Source organism: Rattus rattus, chromosome 6, assembly GCF_011064425.1.
Source record: "Rattus rattus isolate New Zealand chromosome 6, Rrattus_CSIRO_v1, whole genome shotgun sequence".
NCBI lineage: Eukaryota > Metazoa > Chordata > Mammalia > Rodentia > Muridae > Rattus > Rattus rattus.
Window position 1 is genome coordinate 136,273,886 of NC_046159.1, and position 22,251 is coordinate 136,296,136.

At 39.9% G+C, this 22,251-nt stretch overlaps 1 protein-coding gene across 1 annotated transcript in view; it reads left to right on the plus strand.

The window, feature by feature from the left end:
• The window catches only part of Akap9 (A-kinase anchoring protein 9), a 134,581-nt gene that overhangs the window by 38,458 nt on the left and 73,872 nt on the right, over positions 1-22,251 (plus strand). Inside the window, exons 12-19 of the mRNA XM_032907010.1 lie at positions 2,279-2,390; positions 2,829-3,000; positions 7,257-7,353; positions 10,110-10,202; positions 18,380-18,733; positions 19,655-19,876; positions 20,911-21,051; positions 21,539-21,642. Of these exons, the coding sequence (XP_032762901.1) occupies positions 2,279-2,390; positions 2,829-3,000; positions 7,257-7,353; positions 10,110-10,202; positions 18,380-18,733; positions 19,655-19,876; positions 20,911-21,051; positions 21,539-21,642 (1,295 nt within the window). The remainder of the gene's footprint in view (positions 1-2,278; positions 2,391-2,828; positions 3,001-7,256; positions 7,354-10,109; positions 10,203-18,379; positions 18,734-19,654; positions 19,877-20,910; positions 21,052-21,538; positions 21,643-22,251) is intronic.

Genomic DNA, 22,251 nt, shown 5'->3' on the forward strand with positions numbered 1-22,251 from the left:
ACAGCATTGTGTCTGCTTTTAGTAGAGTCACTTAACACACTGCCATTTTTCCTGTGTGAGTGTAAGATCATGCTTAGATTGTGTGCTAACAGCACTGACGTGAGCTTAGGAGTCCACAGGTTTCTGTCAAGTAGCAGATAGGCAACCTCCACAAGTGTTCACACAGACCATAGTGCTTTCTGTAGCAATGGTAACCCACAATTAGCATTCAGGCTGGTCCATAGTAGCACAGAGAACTGTTTATCAGTTAGGTTTTCTAATTACTGCCAAGAGAAAAAACTTGGAAGCAGCCTGTCTAAAGACCGATATCTCAAAACTGTTCTCTTGACTGTTCTGCGTACATTGGATAGTGAGTGGATTTGACACAGCAAGTTAGCCATAATTGCCCAAGCATCGCACAGTCCATCAGCATCAGGTCAAGACCACAGCGATCACTCCACAGCTTTAGTACTTGTTTCAGCCAAATGAACCCCAACTCTCGCTCCTGGGCTCTGTTGCATGCCCTTCCTTCTGCTAGGGTCCCCATCCTCTTCCGTACTTCTTTGCGTGTTCCTATTTCTTGTTACAATTAGTTTAAGTATTGCTTTGTTGTATGGTCTCTGGCTGCCGTCCTTGGCTTAGACATCTCTTTCTGTTTCTCGGAGCCTTCTCTTAAACCTAGATGCTTGGTTACCCATCTTTCTGTTTCAATGCTCTGTCTTAAGTGTTTTTTTATTTTTTTATCACATTACTTTTTATTTTAATTGTTTGCTCATCTGCCTCGTCCACAAGATTCCAAACTTTCAACTGAGAACCCTGCATTTATTCCCTCTAGTTAGCACAGCACAGGGACTGTACATAATAAAGGCTTAGTCGGTGTTCGTGAGTTGAGTAAATATTATACTGTAAAGTTATATTATCTGGGGCTTTTATTTTTTCCCAGGGAAGTAGTAGGTAAGATTCGTCTGTCTAGACGTACTCAGGGGGTTGGAGAATGGCTCAGCTAAGTCCTTCCTCTGCAAGAAGAGGACCTGAGTTTAATCCCTCCAAGCCCATGTACAGGAGGATGTTCTGTAATCCCTGTTTTGGGGAGGTAGAAGCAGAAGGATCCCTGGGTTTGCTGGCCAAAAAGTCTAGCCTAATTGGCAAGTTTCAAATGCATGGAGAAACTGTCTAAAAAAGCAAGATAGACACTGACAGAGGAAAGTACCTGATCCCGACTTCTGACTTCTATGTACATGCACACCCCATATACATGTACATGCACAAAACGCTCATATATACACGTAATCTCTCTCTCTTTCTCTCTCTCTCTCTCTCTCACACACACACACACACACACACACACACACACACACACACACAAAGCAAGGGGTTAGGGAACATCCAGGATCCAGGAGGTAGGAGTGTGGTAGAGGACTCCTTATGTGGACAGTAGAGAGCAACTGAAATAGCCTATAGGAACATAGTTTTTCCTGTAACTGGCTGCTTTTCATCATATGCTATATTTGTCTATTCTGGCAAGTCAAGACTCTTTCCCCCTTGCTATTAAAGCTCCTTGTAATTTAGATATTGTTTATTTAACTAGCTTTTTTTTTGCCCTTTTATCCAACTTAAGCCTCTGACAGCAAGGTCATTGACTTTGCTCGTTAAAGCGTAGGTCCTCTCACAGGGCTTTCCCAGAAAGCCATTGCTGTAAATGGTTAAGGCCAAGATCAAGTCTTGGTTCTTCCTCATTACTCAGATTCACTTGAGTCTTCTGAGTCCCTGTCATTACATTTAGACTTCACAATGTTGCTTTCTCCACTAGGCTTCACTCCCTCAGCAAGTTAATAAATTCTGTGAGGTCCAATAGACTCTGTGTGTGTCTGCGTATGCACACTCTTAAGCTGCTTTTGTAATCTTCCTCTGCCTTGTCTCAAAGTTGGACATGTAGATTCTTAAATGTTTGAAGAGTGCATTGTCATGAGCAGCATAAACCCAACATCCAGAGGTAAATAGAAATTTTGTTGTCAACTACTGATAATAAAAATTTGATGTGGTGAAAATTTTAAAGGACTTTCAGTTCAGATTTCTGTGAAACATTTGTTTTTTTGGAAGTGAATGTTCCTCTGGATATAAAAGAACATAGCTAATACAGTTTCATTCCCATGGGTATGACAGGAAACAAAATGTTTGATTCAGAGCAGCACAGGTTTAGGAGATAAAAGAACGAACCTGATGCAAACTTCTTTGATTGTTTTCAAGATTTCCAAGTACAGGATCGTATCCTCACGCCATTGTTCTTCTGTTTTTACAGATTAATGAACAACAAGTAGACGGTGTGACACTCGCGTTTGCTGAAGAAAATGTAGCAGAAGTGGAAGCAGGCCTGCTGTCAGGCCGTTCTCAGAGTGGCTTACAGGGTGCAGGTAAATCCCAAGCATACAGCACAGTGCTGTACTTTTACACCGAAGGGTTATACATTTGCTTTTTTTTTTTAAGTTGATAATTTGATGACTTGAGCATTTCATAGTCGTCTTCTTGTTCAGTTTTCTCATCTGAAGTGAAAAGCTAAGACTTCTCATCTCTGGGCTTTTCTCACGACTTATAGTCCGTGTTTCTAAGTTGTTTTAAACATAAAGATGTGTAAAACTGTTAGATTTAATAGTGCTACAGCCACGAGGATAGCGTGATCTTGACTCAGCTGGTTTTCTTGTTTTCCTCAATGAGAATGAGCGAAACCGTAATCACTAAAAGCATAACTTTAAAGAAATGTGAGTACTTTCTGTACACACAGTTAAGTAAGTTTGCTTTGTCACCAAGAAACTTGTACCAAAGTGTGCTTTGATTCTGCTCCTGTGACACAGATGTCAGTCATGAGAGCAAGGTGTCTGAGTATGAGAGGCAAGTCCAGGAGCTACAGAGCCTCGTGGCCGCCGGACAGCTGCAGCTGAAGGAAACCGAAGCAAACTACAGAGCAGAAATCCAGTGTTTGCAGGAAAGACTTCAGGCTGTCAGTGAGGCCACAGTTCAGCCGAGGTATGCGTGTGCTGTCTCATTCAGCATGTCCAGAGAAGCTATTTTAAGACCAAAATGTAACCTGACCAGAGAGATAAGAATTTCAGCGGATCCTTCAGTGCCTTTGAGACATGCGAAATAAATGTGGACATTTTACTATTGGAATTTTACTTACATTGTCATAAAGCTGTTATTTTGCAGGATTAAATCATAGAGTGGGCGTCTCTTTCTTGTGTATTCTGTACCTACTTTGACCTGGCCCGCCCCTCAGCAGTGTAAGGTAGAACCATTCCACTGAGCGTCCTTCACTTTGTTGCAGTATGCTGACACTCTCAGTGTCTAACTTCAGAGCACTCCTCTCTTAGTTTTCTCCTTCTGCCTGCACTCCTGCCCCCCACCCCCATATCTGTCTTCTAATCTATGACAAGTTCCTATTTTTCTCTGCCTTCAGAGTACAGGGACCTGTACCACGCACTAGGCCCTGCGCTTTTTCCTTCTAGTCTTTCTATAGAGTCAACTCAGCACCAGCACTTTGCTCCTTACCGTTTAAGACAGACCCTATTACTCGCTGCTCCTCTGGCCTGCACAGTAAGTGCCCTCACCTAGGTCCTGTGACCTCCCCAAGTCTTCTCATATACTTGGCTGTCACTGCTCCCAGACTTAGCTTCCTCCTTGAGGTCAGTAAATATATCAGGCTGTTTCTGCTTAAGGAGTTCTTGCTGGCACTGCCTTACCCCTGGCATGGCTTCTCCACTTGCTGACATGTCCAGCCCCTCACTGCCATCGGATCCTTAACGAAGAGCAGACTGTCATGAGTTCTTTGGTCACCTTAAGTGAATTAGGATTGCCTCTGTTACAGAGCTGTAAACCTTTGGGAGGAAAGGGGGATCCAGATCATTAAGTAACTGATTTTCTCTAAGGCCTTGCAGCTTCCTGCACACAGTAGGTGCTCAGCTGATACTTGATGAATGTTTTATAATTGGAAGTGTGCTTGAACCTGTAACTGGTGCTCTAACATTTCAGGTTTGTTCTGACCTGACTTACTCTGCTGTTGTTGAACTTTAGTCTTCATAGGCCTTTGTCAATAGGACAGCCGTACAGTTCTTTTTAATTAGTGGTGGAGACCAGACACCGATTCTTACATTTTTGAGAGCAGTCTTACTCTTTATCTAAGACCTCCATGTAGGCTTTGGCAGTCCTGTAACGCCCCAGGTTCTTTGAGACAATACTTGCCAAACATTCCCTTACATCAGAAACATTAGAGATTTTTAGAGTTTAATTTATTGTTTTTAGATATGTATAATAATAAATTACTTAATTGTACATTTGGAGTCAGGTCACAAGATAAATAATATATCCGGCCTATGGTTTAACATTTAGAAACCACTGCTGCAGTCTCAGTCTGTATTTCGAACAATCTGTTATTAGTGGTTAGTTAGAGACATCTTTATCAGTGATGCTTTCTCTAATGTGAAGAAAGGTGGTATGGTCTGGGGAGCATTCCTGAGAATGTAGGCTGCTTTGTTTTTTTCCATTTCAGCTCATACCAGATACTGCCCTTCTTACATTTTTAATTAATAATTTACTATTCTTAAAAATAAAAGTAAAAAGAATTTACTATTCCTTGTCATTAAGATTCAAAATAGTTAAGAAGAACAGAATCTTCACCTTCTAAGTGACCTCCCACCAGAACCTTCTTAGACAAATATTTGGGATTGAATATCTATGAATTTTAGAGCCATTTGTCCTCTGCAGTAATCTTTGCTGACTGTGTGATCAGGAACAGATTACACCACCTCTAAATAGTAACAGATAATAATAGTTTTCTTTAGTATCCTGAGGCGTAGATGAAACAAGTTGTGAAGAGCGTTGAGTAGATACTGTGCAAAGGGTCAGTTGTACAAAGAAGTTCAAAAGTTTCTGCACAGAAAAGAAATTATCAGCAGAGCAAATATCTAGCCAGCAGAGCGAGAGAAACCTTTACCATTGGGGTAATATCTAGAATCAACAAAGAACTGCAAAAATGTAACCAAAACTGCCAAGTAACAAATGGGTTAATGAAATGAGCAGATGATTCTCAGGAGGAGAAACACAAATGGCCAGTGAGTATTTCTGCAAGCACTCCACATCCTTATCTGTTAGGAAAATGCAAATTAATGACATTCTACCTTACCTTAGTCAAAATGGTTACTATCAAGAAGTTAAATGACGGGGTTGGGGATTTAGCTCAGTGGTAGAGTGCTCCTCAGCTGGGGTGGGGGGGTGGGGAGTGGGGGGGAGAAGTTGAATGACAATTCCACGATGGCCAGGATGTAAGGACAGAGGAGTCCTTCTGCATGATTGGTGGGAGAGCAAACCAGTACAGCCATTGTGGAACTTGGTGTGGCATTCTCTCAGGAAATTAAAAATGGAGCTGCTGTATGACGCAGCTGTAATCCTGGTCCTACACCAGAGGCTCCATATGCTATCCCAGAGATACCTCCACATCCATGTTTATTGCTACCCTAATCATAACAAATGGTAGAACCAGCCTAGATGTCCATCAGCAGGTGAATGGATAATCAGAATACTCAGCATATTTAACAATAGAATTTTATTCAGTTGTAGAAAAAAAGTGAAATTATAAAATTTGCAAGAAACTTAATGAATCTGTAAAGCATAATATTAAGTAAACTCAGAAAGAAAAATATTCTTCCTCATATGCTGCCAAACTTGTAATGACTGTCTGTCTGTCTGTCTGTCTGTCTGTCTGTCTCTCTCTCTCTCTGTGTGTGTGTGTGTGTGTGTGTGTGTGTGTGTGTGTGTGTGTGTGTGTGTAAGTAAGTAAATGTAAGGCTTAAAAAATTAGAAAGGAAAGCCCAGCAGTTTTGGCATACAACTTAATCCAAACACTTAAGATGTAGAGTCAAATGGATCTCTGTGAGTTTGAGGCCAGCCTGGTCTACAGAGTGGGTTCCAGGACAGCCAGGGATACACAGAGGAAACCCTATGTAGAAAACAAAACCAAACAAAAATATCAGGAGACCTAAAGAGTAAAAAGAGTTAGTTACATTTCTGTAGTATTGTCTAGTAGAATACCAGGAAAATAGACTAAGGGATGGTTACTGATATATGTGATAGACATGTTTACCAAGGCATACTGTGAGAAAAATACTACGGTCCTGTGTTGCTTGGCAGAGAATATGGAACATGATTGCATTTATATAAAGGGTGAAATCACAGAACAAGGGACTGGTGGACGCATCCCTTTTAGAGGGTAGCTGTGAATTCAATGTTAATTAAACTGGTCTTTTCCAAATTGGAATACATACCAATAAAGCTTACAGAATGAAGTGATTGTCAATGAAACGCCAGGATTTCAAGTATTACACTTAACAGCTATGACTTTTACTTTAGAAAAATATAGATGGACTCATCAAAGACATATTTATAATATCTGATACTGTAGCATTGTTTATACTACTAAGTATTTGACTGAGAAGTTAAGTTATGTGAGACAGACAGTGACATCATGTTTATATGGTCAGCTTTAGAGCAAAATGTGAGAGAGAAAAGGAGAAAGAAGAGTAGAACAAAATAGAAAAAGAAATTAGAAAACAAAATTAGAATGGAATGAAGAAGGCAGTATGGATCTACTTGAATGGGGATTGCATAATTGTATTTCCTAAGACTGAAAATTATAATTTTTCTCCCTTTGTCTTTTTCTGTGTTCCTAAATGTTCATGTTGCTTTACTTTTATTACTCAACCTAAACATTTTAGGAAAAAAAATCAATTAGTGAATGCCTTTAGGACAGCATAGAATAGAGACATAAAGGTGAAGAATACACAAATACATTACAAACAGCCAAGTCTAGTGTTACTTGTAAAGAAGCAGCTTCCTCTCCTGCCGCTGCACCGAGGCCCACTGCAGGCACAGGGGCTCGTTCGACTTCCGGTGTGTCCTCTTCCAGGCCTCAAGGCGGGGACAGGGAGATGCTTTATAAAACAGATTTTATTTTTGACTAAATTTATCTTCAATAACTTTATAAAATTAATGCCTATAGATGTATACTTTATAAAGTGATATAAAGTGTATTTGTTGATCTGTAAAAGTACTCTTCTTACATTATATTCCCTTCAAATATAAAAGTTAGACGGAACGGACTCAGGTTAATCGTGTCTGTAAGCCTGGGCTTGCTGGTTTTTGTTTCCCAGTCCGTGTGTGTATGCTATAAACTTTGGATTAATAATGACTGAAAACTCTTAATACCTCCACCCTCTTTTATTTATATTTAGCTTATCCATGGACTCAGTGGTGTTTAAAGGATCTGGTGCCCAGAAACCAGTGTACTGTGGGAGCTGTCTAAGAGAGCAGGTGGATGGCACAGCAGAGGTATTCCATTTCTTATCTTTATTTTTAAATCAGTAAATAACCTGATTTTTCTTACTGCCATTTTTATGAATGTGATTTGTTAAATAATTAAACACAAAAGATTTAAAATATTTGAAGAAACTTGCATTATTTTCTTAGCGCAGGCAAAACACAGAGAAAGAAAAAATAAATGTGAAGGTTTTTTTTTTTTTTGTTATCCAAATATATTATCAATTTAAATTTTACCCTGATTTTTTTCATTTTGACAAAAGCGTGGTTCCATCATTTCCCTTGTTCCTTTTCCATACTCAGGTCTCCACGATGTGCCCCTCTTACACACACACACACACACACACACACACACACACACACACACACACACACTATGTGTAGGAGTTCAGCTTCAGCCCTGATTTTCAGTGTTCTGAAATCCCCAAGATCCAAGGTGCTGGTGCTGCGGGGATGAATGTGTCCTTGTCTAGCAGAGGCCATGCCTTCTGTAACAGCTCTCTGAATAGCATATGCTACACAGGAAAACACCTTGCTCCACTCTTCAGAACTCTCAGCATCATTTGCATTTAGAGAAGATGAAAATCATTGCTCTTTCTCATCCTATGCATCAGGCCAATTTCTGTATCTCCTGTACTCATAAGGATCATTTGTGCGGATGAAATTCACATTTTGTTCTATGTGAAATGTACTTAGCCCCCAGGCCCAGCAGGGGTATCACATGCAAGAAAGACAAACATCCGGCCAGGAGGAAGAAATTGAGGAGGTGTTGGAAGGAAGAGACCTCTTTGCCGACTGCCAGTCCTTCTCAGGTGTCATCTCTGAAGAAGAGGACCGGGGAGCTCATACCTAGACATCAGAAGCACTGACAGTTCCAAGAAGTCCCAGGTTCTAAAGAAGGCCTCATAACAGACAAGCCTGAGCAAAGCTTTTATGGGACCCAGGACCCATTTCAGGCTGCCCCGCTGCCCCAGTGGAGATGGCCTGGACTTCAGTCATAGTGACAGATCTCAGAAGCTTCCACATATGAAGTCTAAGACTCAAAGCAAAGGTGAGGTTCCTGAAACTAAGGCAGAAAAGGCAAGTGTAAGTCTGTGCCTTCCGTTCTGAGGAGCCCAGGTTTGTGGAAGGAGAGGTGGGGCAGACATCGAGATGCTGTGGACTGACACTGGGGGCTGTGGACACTACAAGCCCTGCGAAGCACACTGGCTTGAGCATGTTGTGGCAGTTCGGACCCTCTCCACTGTAGGCTCTCACAACTGGGAGACACTTGGCATTAGAAGAACGTCTGCATTGGTAGCTGCCTGGAACTGAGTGGCAGAAAACCTCATGTGCAAGATCAGCATCATGGAAACACTGCTCACTGGGACCCCCAGCCACTGACTTTTCATCTGTGACAGACAATCAGGGCGTTGTGTCCACTGTGACCATGCAACACTTTGTAAATCCCTCCACTTCCTCCTGGCTGCAGCTTCAGAGACCGTTTTCTGACTTGTGTGAATGAGTCAGCAGGGAAGACGAAGGGACTGCTTAGTCATGATTCAGAGTCTTACAACGACGTCATCTGTCTCGGGCACACTAATCACATCGTCTCTCTGGAGATGGAGGAGCTCATGAGCCTAACCGACAGCCTGGAGAATAAGCTGTACAGACTTGTCTGGAGCAGCACCAGGACTGGGTGTAGAAGGCACTGAGGGACTGAACCTGCAGAGCTCATGTGTCTGAGCCCCCGAGCCATGGTAGATACAATCATTTTGGAGCAGCAGCAGAATGTGTGGATAGATGCACCCTGATGCTAATAGGGCTGTGTTCCAACTCAAGCCAAAACAGAAGGACTGAAACGTCACAACGAGCCTGGGGAAGAGGAAGAAGGAGTCTGGGACCAAGAGGACAAGGACTAATTCAGGTAGAGCCTGCAGCAGCAGCAGCAGCAGCAGCAGCAGCAGCAGCAGCAGCAGCAGCAGCAGCAGCAGCAGCAGCAGCGGCAAAGCCCACTGGACTATGACCATCCGCACGGGGTAGATTTGTACCTTAGCCAGAGATGCCTGAGATGACTCATAAGGAACAGGAGATGGCTTAGCAGCCAAGGTACTTCAAGGCTGAAGACCTGAACTTGTTGATCTCCAGAAAAAACATAGTTGAAGGACAAAACTCACTCCCCTGGGTTGAATTTTTTGACTTTTACATGCACACAGTGGCACATACATGTACACACAGACTCAGAAGATAAACACATTAAAAACAAAAATGACCCATTAAAAAAAGAAATTCACTTGTGTTAAATACTTTGATGCTAAAAATGTGTTTATGTTTTTAGAAAATGCTTATGTTTGTTATACTGGCAGAAATGTATTCATGTTTGTGGAAAATTGGACCATATAAGTAAATACCAAAAAGAGAAAAAAATTTGACGAAGAAATGCACTTACAGCTTGAACATTTAGCTTAGGAAATACACACACACACACACACACACACACACACACACACACACACACACACACACACACACACACAATCTTGTTTTAAGTTCTTTTAACCTGTTTTAGAATTGTTTAAGTATATAAATATCTTTCTCTCTTTTATAGCAGTAAGTATAATTTAGTAGAATTATTAGAATTAATGTTTTCAATTAAAATAATAGAAATTTACTCTCCAGAAATTTGCTAAGAAATGCTGTTTTAGAAACATTTTGAGATTAAGAGATTAAAGATAGGTGATAATACATTCTGTATACATAATCTGTCATTTTTTTGCTTTCTCATGTAGTTTTCTGATGCCTTTGAAGTGAGGCAAGAAACAAATATGGTTAAATTGATGGAAAAGCAGTATCAAGAGCGCTTGGAAGAAGAAATAGCTAAGGTGGGTGGATAGTAGATGTGCAGGGTGGTCTCTGCTCCCTTAGAGCTTTGAACATTGTTACATTTTATATCATAAGTTTCCTGTTATAATTTACTTTTAAAATGTCAGATAATAGTATCATCTATAAATATTTTGCTTTGTTTCCTTTTCTTTTTCTTTTCCTTTTCTAGACAAGGACTTGCTCTTTAACCCAGACTAGCCTCAAACTCATCATCTTTCTGCTTCTACTTCTCAAATTTGGCACCACCACACCTGGCATTATAATTGGCTATAAGTGGAATATTCTGTGGATATTTTTGGTTTTAACATTCTTTATGAATAAGTTTGGCCTTCCTTAAAATTGGTTGCCGTTAGGACAGAAAGGCAGTTGGCCTGGTCCTCTGAATGTCTGTCACCTGTGTGCAGTGGCAGCTTTCCACGGGAAGAGAGGAGAGCATGAGCTTAGCGCCTCGCTGTGTGACCGAGGCCGGTCAGTGTAGCTCTTGCTTGGCTCAGAGCCCGTCATTCAGACTCTTGCGGTCAACCATACCATAGTTTGCCGTTGTTGTTCCATTCATTTTGTCTTGGTATTTCCTTCCAGAGTATATGTATTCGTTTTCATTTTACGGTCGGAACCATTGAATTAGGAGTTATTTGCTCCTTTTTAAAAGTAAAGAACTGTGGAGGGTATATATTTTTAAAAGGAAGACAGAGAGAATGTAGAGAAAAATGCGTGAGTTGTTAATGTTAGATGAAGGCCCAGGAGATCTCTGGGCTGTGCGGACTTTCTCATTTAGTGTGCGAGCAGAATAAATAGATCTTGGTAATCGAGATGAAAATGAGTCACGGCTTGTGTGTGAATCATTGTCTGATTCTTCCAGAAGTTTAAGTCTTATACTTTATACTTGCAAAGATTCTCAGCTAGAATGTTATATCAGGGTCTCAAGGTTAACATGAGATTTGCTATTGGACATGTTATGCTTTAAATTTGCGAGGTTTGGGAATGTTCTTTAACTTACTAATGTCGGTTTTCTTGGTGTAAAAAGAGATACTAGTAATTCTCGTGAGGATCAAATGAGCCGATGCGTACAAAGCACAGGTAGACCAGTTGGTGCAGAACATTCTCAGCCGTCAGCGGAAGGACGGGAAGATGCAGAGAGCCCCGTGGGGATGTGGCCCCAAAGGGATCACAAGTCTGTGTCAGGAGTTGTGCCACACTGTAGATGCTGCGATTGCTTCATTGCATCAGCATTTATGTTTATCTTCATTGTCAGGTTGATTAGGTTTAGAGTCACCTAGGCGGTTGGTGAGGATGGAGGTGTTTGAGGGAATTTCCAGAGAGGGGTAACTGCAGCGACTCTGGATGTAATCTTACAGGCTGGAAGCCTAGACAGGTGGGAAAGGACAAAGCCAGTCCAGTGCACAGCAGTTTTTAAGCTAATGCACTTGTAAATTATTTTCTTTTCTGGGTTGTATTTTTAATGTGGATAGACAAAGATGGAGGCCAGATTCAACTTCGGGAATTCAAGCAAAAGGACTTGACCATTAGTTTAAAAAATGCTGGCAGTGTTTTGCTAAATTGTATAATTTAACGGATTCTTTTCTCTTTTCACATCTTGTTACAATGGTATACATTCCAGGTGACAGCCTAGAGCGTTACCATATCTATTCTTTCTGGGTTAGCATAGCCACCTAAGAGGTCTAATTCTGTAGGTAAGGTGTAGGCATGAGATTTTTGGGGCAGAAGCAAGTGTTTAAAGGGCTGGAGTTTTGGCTATAATTAAACATAATTTGGTTAAAATCTGATTTAATATTGATTAGATATGGCCTTTGATATGGTTTCTAATTGTTTTAGACTAAAACTACAGTTATTCTTGAAGTTAATAATAGAGTTCTAGTTCTAGCAGGTCCATTCAGTTATAGTTTGATGTAAGAAGAGGAATTGAAGAATGCAGACCTCAAACCCACCTTCTGTCATCTATTGGCTTTGTGTTTTAGGGTCACATCATGTACTCTGGTTTAGCATTTTGTTTCTTAGTTTCCTCTTTCCTTGTATTGGGCCATTAATACGATCCACCTTATAGCTTATAATGAATATTGAATGAAATAATACAAATTTTAAGAACTGATTGAATGTGTTTTATTGTTCTTGGTGTAGCTATTATCAGCATTATTTCTATTAAAGCAAACTAACATCTGGAGAACTAAGCATCTGGAAAGAAGTAGGCTAGTCACCACCATGTTCAAGACAGGTTAAATCAGAGCTCAGTTATTTTGCCTAGGTCACAATTTTTGAGAACAGAAAGCCAGGCAGAAAAGATTCTGGCCAGGCATGATTTCCTCCCGAGTTGATGACAGCCAGCTGTAATAAGTACAGATGTAGTTGTAGAACTTGATAGACTGCTATGGAAGCATTTGGTTCTCAGGCTCAAGCTCTTGCCAGAGTTCTGAGGTACCCATGCTAGGGGAAAGCTAACAGTGATCCAGGATCGCAATTGTAGTGGAAAGCCAGAAATATGTAATTCTCTTTATCAGTTGGCCAAACCTAGTGCCTGCTTTAGGAAACTTCTCGTGGGGTAAGAAAGGATGTGCATGATGATATAATTACAAAGACTCCATCATAGCACTGCTTAGAATAGAATAATGGAACCACGCCAGGTGCAGTGGTGTTCTTCTGTAATTCTAGCCACGGAAGACTGAGTCAGGAGGAATATGTGTTCATGGCCAGCTTGGGCTGCATAACTGAGGTCTGCCTGAACTTCATAGCATCATTCCAAGAACCAGACAACAACAAAGTGAAACCCAATTTTACATATTTACCAATAGAGAATTGAATAAAAGAACACACACACACACACACAGACACACACACACACACACACACACACACACACATATAATCTGTGTGACCAAATTCATTGGATATTTTAATGAAATATATTTCTTGACTCAGATATATTTACTATAGATAAGCTATGACCAAGCCATAATATGATCACATTTTTGTGGTATTTTACCTGTATCTGTTCAAATCTATATGCAAAGAGAAAGAAAAGAGCTTAGAAAGTATTTACTAAAAGCTTATAGCAAATTTTCTTCGAAGGAAATATTAAAACTTCATTATCTAGACTTTTACCGAACTCTTTTTGCTTTTAGAAAAATTTTTATTTTTTTAATTTAGGAAGACTGTATACCATAAATATGTGGACAGTCCACTGTAGAGAGTTTATCCATGACTTTACTGTGGAATATTTTTTTTTCCACTTAAAACCATGAGGCCAGGCTTTTTTCTTTTTTATTGCAAATAGATTTTGTTCCTTGCATAATATATCTTGATTATAGTTTGCCGTGTCTCTACTCCTCCCCGTTCCTCACACCTCCCTCCCCATCCAGATCCCTCTTTTTTTTTTTTTTTTCATTAGAAAACAAACAGGCCTCTAAAGGATAATAATAAGATAAGATATTCTAAAATATGATAAGGTAAAAACAAAAACTAATCGGTTGAAATTGGACAAAACAAACAAACAGGAGGAAAGGAGCCTAAGGGAAAGCACAGTTGTCAGCGAGACCAACTCGTTCCCATACTCACAAATCCCATATACACACCGAACTGGAGGCCATAATGCATATGCACAGGACCTGCTTCCGTCACTGTGAGTTCATGACTTAGAAGGGTTTTACTTTCCTGCTGTACTCCATCCCCTCGGGCTCTTACACTCCTATCTATTTATTTATTCATTCATTTATTTTTCACTTTACATCCCACTCACTGCCCCCCTCCCAGTTGCCCCCTCCCACAGTCCTCTCCCATCCCCCTCCCCTTCTCCTCTGGGCAGGTGGGTGCCTCCTTGGGTATCTTCCTCCTCCCCTGGCACTGCAAGGCTAGGTGCTTCCTCTCCCAGTGAGGCCGGACAAGGCAGCCCAGCTAGAGCATATCCCACAGACAGGCAACAGCTTTTGGGATGGCCCCCGCTCCAGTTGTTTGGGACCACATGAAGGTCAAGCTGCACATCTGCTACATATGAGTGGGGAGGCCTAGGTCCAGCTCATGCATGTTCTTTGGTTGGTGGTTCAGTCAATGAGAGACCCCAGGGTCCAGGCTAGTTGACCCTGTTGGTCTTCCTGTGTTGTTCCAATCCCCTTCAGGGCCAACAATCTTCCTTCCTATTCTTCCGTAAGAGTCCTCAAATTCTTTCCATTGTTTGACTGTGGGTGTCTGCATCTGTCTGAATCAGCTGCTGGGTGGAGCCTCTCAGAGGACAGCTTGCTCCTGTCTGTAAGCAAACAGAGCATCATCACTAGTGTTAGGGATTGGTGCTTACCTATGGGATGGCTCTCAAGTGAGGGTGGTTATTGGTTGGCCGTTCCTCTGTCTCAGCTCCATCCCTCATGCCTGCATTTCTTGTAGACAGAATAAATTTTGGGTTGAAAGCTTTGTGGGTCTGGTGATGTCTCTATTGCTCCATTGAGGTTTCTGCCTTGCTACAGGATATGGCCTCTTCAGGTTCTACATCCCCAGTGTAGTTGAGTCACAGCTGAGGATACCTCCATTGATTCTTGGGCACTTCCCTTATCCTAGGTCTCTGTTTCTTCCTGAAGTTGCCCCCGCCCCCAACCTCCTCACCCTGTCAGTTGCAGATTTCCATTCATTCTCATAGTCATCTCTTCCTGTCCCTCTCCCACCTGATCTCTTCACCCCCCTCCCTCTCAGTTCCCTCTCTCCATCTGCCTCATGACTATTTTATTACCCTTTCTAAGTGAGATTCAAACTTTTTTGCTTGTGCCTTCTTGTTTAGTTTCTTTGGGAGTGTAACACGGGTGTTCTGTATACTATGGCTAGTATGTACTTCTAAGTGAGTATATACCATGTTCTTATGGGACTGGGTTACCTCACTCAGGATGATGTTCTCAAGTTTCCTTCATTTGCCCGTAAAACTCATTATGTCTTTGTTTTTAATAGCTGAATAGTATTCCATTGTGTAGTTGCACCACATTTTCTTTACCCATTCTTCAGTGGAGGGATAGGTTGTTTCCAGTTTCTGGCTATTATGAATAAGTCTGCTATGAACATAGTTGAGCAAGTGTCTTTGCGAGTTGTTGGAACATCTTTTGAGTATACGCCCAGGATTGGTAGAGCTGGGTCTTCAATGAAAATGAAGGCTCAACAGACTCAAATTTATGGGACACAATGAAAGCAGTCCTAAGAGGAAAGTTCCTAGCACTAAGTGCCTCCTTAAAGAAATTAGAAGTTTCTTATATCAGCAATTTAAAAGTACACCTGATAGCTCTAGAAAAAAGAAGCCAGCACACCAGACAGGAGTACAAGACAGGAAATAATCAAAATCAGAGCTGAAACCAATCAGAAATAAAGAAAACATTAAAAGAGTCAATGAAACCAAGAGCTGGTTCTTTGAGCAAATCAACAAGATCCACAAACCCCAAACTAACCAAGAGACAGAGAGACGGTATCCAAATAAACAAAATCAGAAAAGGAAGACAACTAACACCGAGGAAGTTCAAAGGATCGTTAGGTCTTACTCCAAAAATCTCTACTCCACAAAATTGAAAAATCTTTAAAAAATGGATGATTTTCTAGACAGATACTGCTTACCAAAGTTAAATTAAGATTAGGTAAACTATTTAAATAGTTCCATAACCCCTAAAGAAAAAGAAGCACTCATTGTATGTTGCCCAATCAAAAAAACTCAGGGCCAGATGTTATTGGTACAGAATTCTCCCAGACTTTTAAAGAATAGCTAATTCCAATACTCCTTAAACTATTGCACAAAGCAGAAACAGAAGAACATTACCAAATTCATTCTATAAGACCACAATCATCCAGATACATAAACCACACAAAGAAGCAACAAAGAGAACTTCAGGCTAACTTTATTTATGAACATTGAAATAAAAATACTCTTACACCAAATATACTCAAACCAAACCTAGGAACATATCAAAGACAACATCCATCAAGATTAAGTAGGCTCATCTCAGGATTGCAAGGATGGTTCAATATACGAAAATCCGTCAAAGTAACCCACTGTACAAACTGAAAGAAAAAAAATCACATGATTATCTTATTAGATGCTGAAAAAGCCTTTGATAAAGTCCAATACCCCTTCATGTTAAAGGTATTAGAGACATCAGGGATACAGACCACATACCTAAACAAGATCAAAGCAATATACAGCAAGCCAATGGCCAACATCAAACTAAATGGAGAGAAGTTTAAAGCATTTCTACTAAAATCAGGGACAAGACAAGAATGCCCAGTCTCTCCGTATCTATTCAACACAGTACTTGAACTGCTAGCCAAAGCAATAAGACAACTAAAGGAGATCAAGTAGATACAAATTGGAAAGGAAGAAGTCAAAGTATCGCTATATGCAGATGATATGATAGTATATATAAGCGACCCTAAAGTTCTACCAGAGAACTTCTATAGCTGATAAACAGCAAAGTGGCTGGATACAAAATTAACTCAGATAAATCAGTAGCCCTTCTATATAAGAATGATAAACAGATGGTGAAAGAAATTAGGGAAATAACACCTTTTACAATAGCTACATAATATAACTCTTACCAAGCAAGTGAAAGATCTGTATGACAAGAACTTCAAGTCCCCAAAGAAAGAAATTGTAGAAGATATCAGAAGATGGAAAGATCTCTCATGCTCAAGGATCGGTGGATTAACATAGTAAAAATAGCCATCTTACCAAAAGCAATCTATAGATCCAATGCAATTCCAATCCAAATTCCAACACAACTTTTTATAGACCTTTACAGAGCAGTTCTCAACTTCATGTGAAAAAACAAAAAACCCAGGATAGCAAAACAATCCTGAGCAGTGAAAGAACTTGGGTTGAATCACTTTCCCTGACTCCAAGTGGTACTACAGAGCAGTAGTGATAAAAACTGCATGATATTGATACAGAAACAGACAGGCTGATAAACAGAATTGAGTTAAAGACCTAGAAATAAACACACACACACACACCTATGGACAAAAGATTTTTGATAATGGAGTCAAAACTATCCAGTGGAGAAATGAAAGCATCGTTAACAAATGGTGTTGCACTAACTGGATGTCTATATGTAGAAGAGTGAAAATAGATCCATATTTATTACCCTGCACAAAATTCATGTCCAAGTGGATTAAGAACCTCAACATGAAACTTACTGCTCTAAATCTCAAAGAAGAGAAAGTGGGAAATAACCTTGAATGCATTGGAATTGGAGACAAGTTCCTGAATAGAACACCAATGGCTCAGGACCTAAGACCAACAGTTGATCAGTGGGACCTCATGAAACTGCAAAGGTTTTGTAAGGCAAAGGAGCGTTTGATAGGCCACACATTTGGAAAGGCTCCTCACCAGCCCTACATCTGACGGAGTTAATATACAGAATTTCCAAAGAACTCAAAGTTAGACTCCCACAGCCCAAATAACCCAATTAAAAAGTGGCGTACAGATCTAGACAGTTCTCAGCAGAGGGGTCTCTTAGTGGTCAGGAGGCACTGAAATGTCCAAAGTCCTTAGTCATCAGGGAAATGCAAATCAGAATAATTCTGAGGTGCCTTCTTACACCTGTCAGAATGGCTAAGATCAAACACTCAAGAGGTAGCACATGTAGTCAAGGATGTGTAGCAGGGAAACACTCCTTTATTGCTGGTGGGAGTACAAACTTACACGACCACTTTGGAAATCAATTTGGCTGTTTCTCAGAAAGTGGAGTAGTTGTACCTCTTATACTCGCTCTGCCTTCTTGGGTAGAGTTCCTTGAGCTCTGAGGGGAGCTGATGGAGACATCCTGTCTAGGGCCGAGTGTTCCAAAGTTTGTTGTTCTTGATGTAAAGCCCACCTGGGGGCCTCTGTATTTGTTCCCATCTGCTGCAGGAGGAAGCTTCTCTGGTGATGGCTGAGTAAAGGCACTGATTATAAGCATAGCAGAGTGTCTGGGAGTCATTTATTGGTATCGTTTATGTGTAGGTTGTTGCTGTTGGGTTTTTGTTGTTTTTAGAACAGTAGTAGTTGGTTTTACCCAAATCTCTAGGCTATGCAGGTTCTTGGTCACCTGAGCAGTGTTGGGAATGAATTGACACCTGGCTTTTTAAAATGTATATATCCTTAAGTAACTATTTCCTTTTTCAATTCCAGCTGCTGGTTAAGAATTGTTTGTTTGTTTTATTCATTTAGGTCATCGTATCAATGAGTATAGCATTTGCTCAACAGACTGAACTCTCTAGATTATCTGAGGAGAAAGAAAATGTGATACAATCCGAACAAGCACATGCTCTATGTTCTCAAAATGAACACCATTTAAATGACATCACATCACAAAGTCAAGTTGGTCTTCAGACTGTTGAGGCAACTGGCAAGAATTTAAAAGAAGAATTTAAACCACTTAGCAAAGAGTTAGGAGAATTTAGAAAAGCAGTTCCTTTGTCTAATCATGATGATCTTGATGATGTACTAAAGTCAGAAGAACATGGACTGACTATTTCAGAAGAAATATTTTCCAAAGATGAAACATTTTTAGTGAGAAATTCTGTAAGTATGACTCCTTGGGTATTTTTAAAAAGCAAAAAATTATCAAAACAAAAAATGGCTTCTTCACTATGAATATATTATCAAAAGTGTCACTTAAGAAGAAGACAATATCAGGTCAACTCGTTTTTGTATGACTCACGAAGTTTATTAATGATATAGCACATAGTTAAATGACAGTAATGCCGATTAAATAAAACAAGTCTGTTTGCCCTTTAGACATTGTACATACGTGTTAGGTGGCTAGTGGGTTAGACTCCTGTCCCCAAGCCTGGTACCCAGAGTTCAATCTGAGACTAAAGAGATGAATGGAGGGAACTGACTTCTCTAGTTGTCCTCTGACATGTGTACACACACACACACACACACACACACACACACACACACACACACACACACGAGACATACACTTGTATACCCAGAGAGAGACGAGTGTCCCCACATACAGACATTAACTCATTAAATAACGATGTAATCAAAGCATTGTATTGAATGTTTAAGCAATAAAATCCTTTAAGTTACAACTGTCTGAACTTTGTTTCAATTAGATTATCCTATAATTTGGCAAAATCTATGATTGAAAGATTTGTTCAGTTAAATACGAGAACATACAGGAAATTACAACTTATTTAAAAGAATAATTTAAGGTATTATTCAATATCTTTATTTTTCTCCTTTACTGATGGATACTTACCTCCTAAATACTTAACTCCTAAAAAACAACACATTGTCTTTAATACTGTTTTGCAATTGTGCTTAAAAGAAATACCTCTGTTTTAAAAATTTAGGATTTATTTAATAATGATAAAAATTCAGGGGACCTATGGGTGTAATAGAATTGCTTTCATATTCAATGAAAATATCAGTAGTAGCAAGTTTTCACAATTCACATGTGGTTGAACTTTTTTTTTTTTACTCATAAAGAGTCCTGATGAGGTGCTGGTGTCAAATATGGATACTTCTAGACAGCTCATCCTAAATGAACAGCTGGAAGATATGCGGCAAGAGCTTGTACGACAATATGAAGAACATCAGCAGGCAACAGAACTGTTGCGGCAGGCCCACATGCAACAAATGGAGAGACAACGAGAAGACCAGGAGCAGCTACAAGAGGAGATCAAGAGGCTCAACCAGCAGTTAACCCAGGTTGGCATGGAGAAACTGTTCTCTCCCCAACTAAAGTAACAGTATTCTTTGTGTAACTTTGTAACCTTTTTTAAAACTTAAAATTTATTTCGCTGGATCTATAAATGGTTACAGATATTACCATTAGAGACACGCCATCTGCAGTTTTAGAACCTGAGGGCACACTGGACCCAGATTCATAGTGTTCATCGTCATGACGTCAAGTATGTAGCTTTCCTTCTGGATTGGAGAGTAAAATGGGAATCACTGCACTGACATATGCAGTAGCAGAGAATGCTCTGCAGAGGCACTCCTCAGCATAGAGCGCCCTGTGCTCCTGTGCTGCAGTGCCGGCACGTACAGTTCTCTCAGCCTTTAGGCAGGTTCACCTCTATTAGTCCATCAACTCGCAGCTCACAGGTTCACTCCCACTCTCTTTAATCACCTTGTGAATCACAGTTGGAAATCTGGGATGGCATGTTTCTTTTCATTGATTTGAAAAATGCAAATTTATATAACATTCTTAAACCTTTCTCAACTAAATTTATTTTTCCTTTGGTATTTGGGAGCTATAGTCTTACCGGTTGCTATATAATATATACCCACAAAATCATTGCAGAAAAGCTCACATGAAAACTCTAAATTTTGAAAACTAAAAGGAAAAATAGAGAATTCTTGACTTGGATTCCTTCAGATATAAAATAATGGCAAATTTGGGGTTGGAGCATAAAATAGGGATCATTGCAGAATTCAATTTTGCTTTTCTTCATTGTATTTTGTGAATTCAGACTTCTGAATTTTCAATGCAAATTTGACATAAAAGTACTAATTAAACTGTACAAATCGCTGAATTTTATACATTTAATTAACTTTTTCTAAAGTTTCAAATTTTGCATTGAATTTTATATATGCCTTTTAACCCCTTGTAATGGGATCTGAATCACAGTTTGAAAACCGGCTCATGGCCTCAAGGGGTTAAAAGAAATCTGCGGAATGTTTCTGATTTCTTCTCCTATCGCCAACAGTATTCTCTCATGACCTTTCTTCTTATTTAGAGATCCTCCATAGATACTGAGCACGTGGTCTCAGAGAGAGAAAGGGTTCTGTTAGAGGAGCTGGAAGCACTAAAGCGGCTGTCTCTAGCTGGAAGAAAGGAGCTGTGTTGTGAGCTGCAGCACAGCAGTACGCAAACACAGGTAGTGTGGACTTTGGCTCACCCAGGAGCAGTGGCTCAGCAATGCAGTAGATCTGTTTGTCTTTCTTGTCGGTGTGTGATAACGTTTTCATAGGCACTGCGCGGAATGTGTTTGGGATTGCTCCCATGGACGGTAGGCGGAGGAGAAATGCCATGTGTTCTGCTGGTAATTTGATTCTGGCGTTGCAGTAACAACAACTGTTGCTCCACCGTGCAACAGCCTAACAGACTTTACTGTCACCGTATTCAGCATGCATTCCTTTGAACCCATTCCACGTTTTTCAACCGTGCATCAGAATGTTTTATCTTTTCTTGATAATGCTAATCTCTCGATAACAGGGAGTTAAACATTATTTCAAGCAGTGTCTACACCATGCTCAGAGGTTTCTGTTTCATCCCTTACCACTATAGCCGTGTGACTTGCCGTTTCTAAGATGACGGGTTTTCTCTTTGTCTTGTCCTCCCTGCCTTTGCACCAACTTACACAGGATGGAAGTGACAATCAAGAAGTTGAGGAGCAGACATTAAAAGACAAGACACTGGAGAGAAAACCTGAAGACATACCTCTCGATATAAACCTGTCCAATGAAAGGTATAAAGTGTCTACCTGTTCAGCACAGGGTTAAAATGCTGCTTTCAATTCAGTGAATGTTGTCAGAGCCTTATCTTGTACATTTGTACTTTGTCTTAAAAGTTGTACTATGTATAAAATCTGTCCGTATAGGTCACAGTATAGGAAGGATTGACAATTTTTTTTATCATTAATTAGACTAATTTTTAAAAATCTTTAGCATGCATTTCAGTTATATTAGATATTGATCTTAACTCTTTAGTTGTTATTGAATATTGGACTTTTCTTAATTAACTTTACTTTTCATAATGCTATTTTTATATTCTAAAATCATTTCTATAGTGAGTTTTGTCTTTATGTCTTGTTTTGTCATTAACTTTAGGGCATTCATTTAGTATTAGATGTTTTGAGAAAACAATATGATACTATCGTTATTTTACATTTAGGTTTTCTTTTGCATTTGCTGTATAACACGTAAGAATTTTTAATCCATGTTCAAGTTTATAGAGGAGTAAATTAAACACCCAATGGCAACAGTACTATTCCTTACTTTGATATCACAATGATTAATATGAAAATGTTTAACATTATGAGAGTGATAGCCTACGTTAACTTAAAGGCCATTTAGAA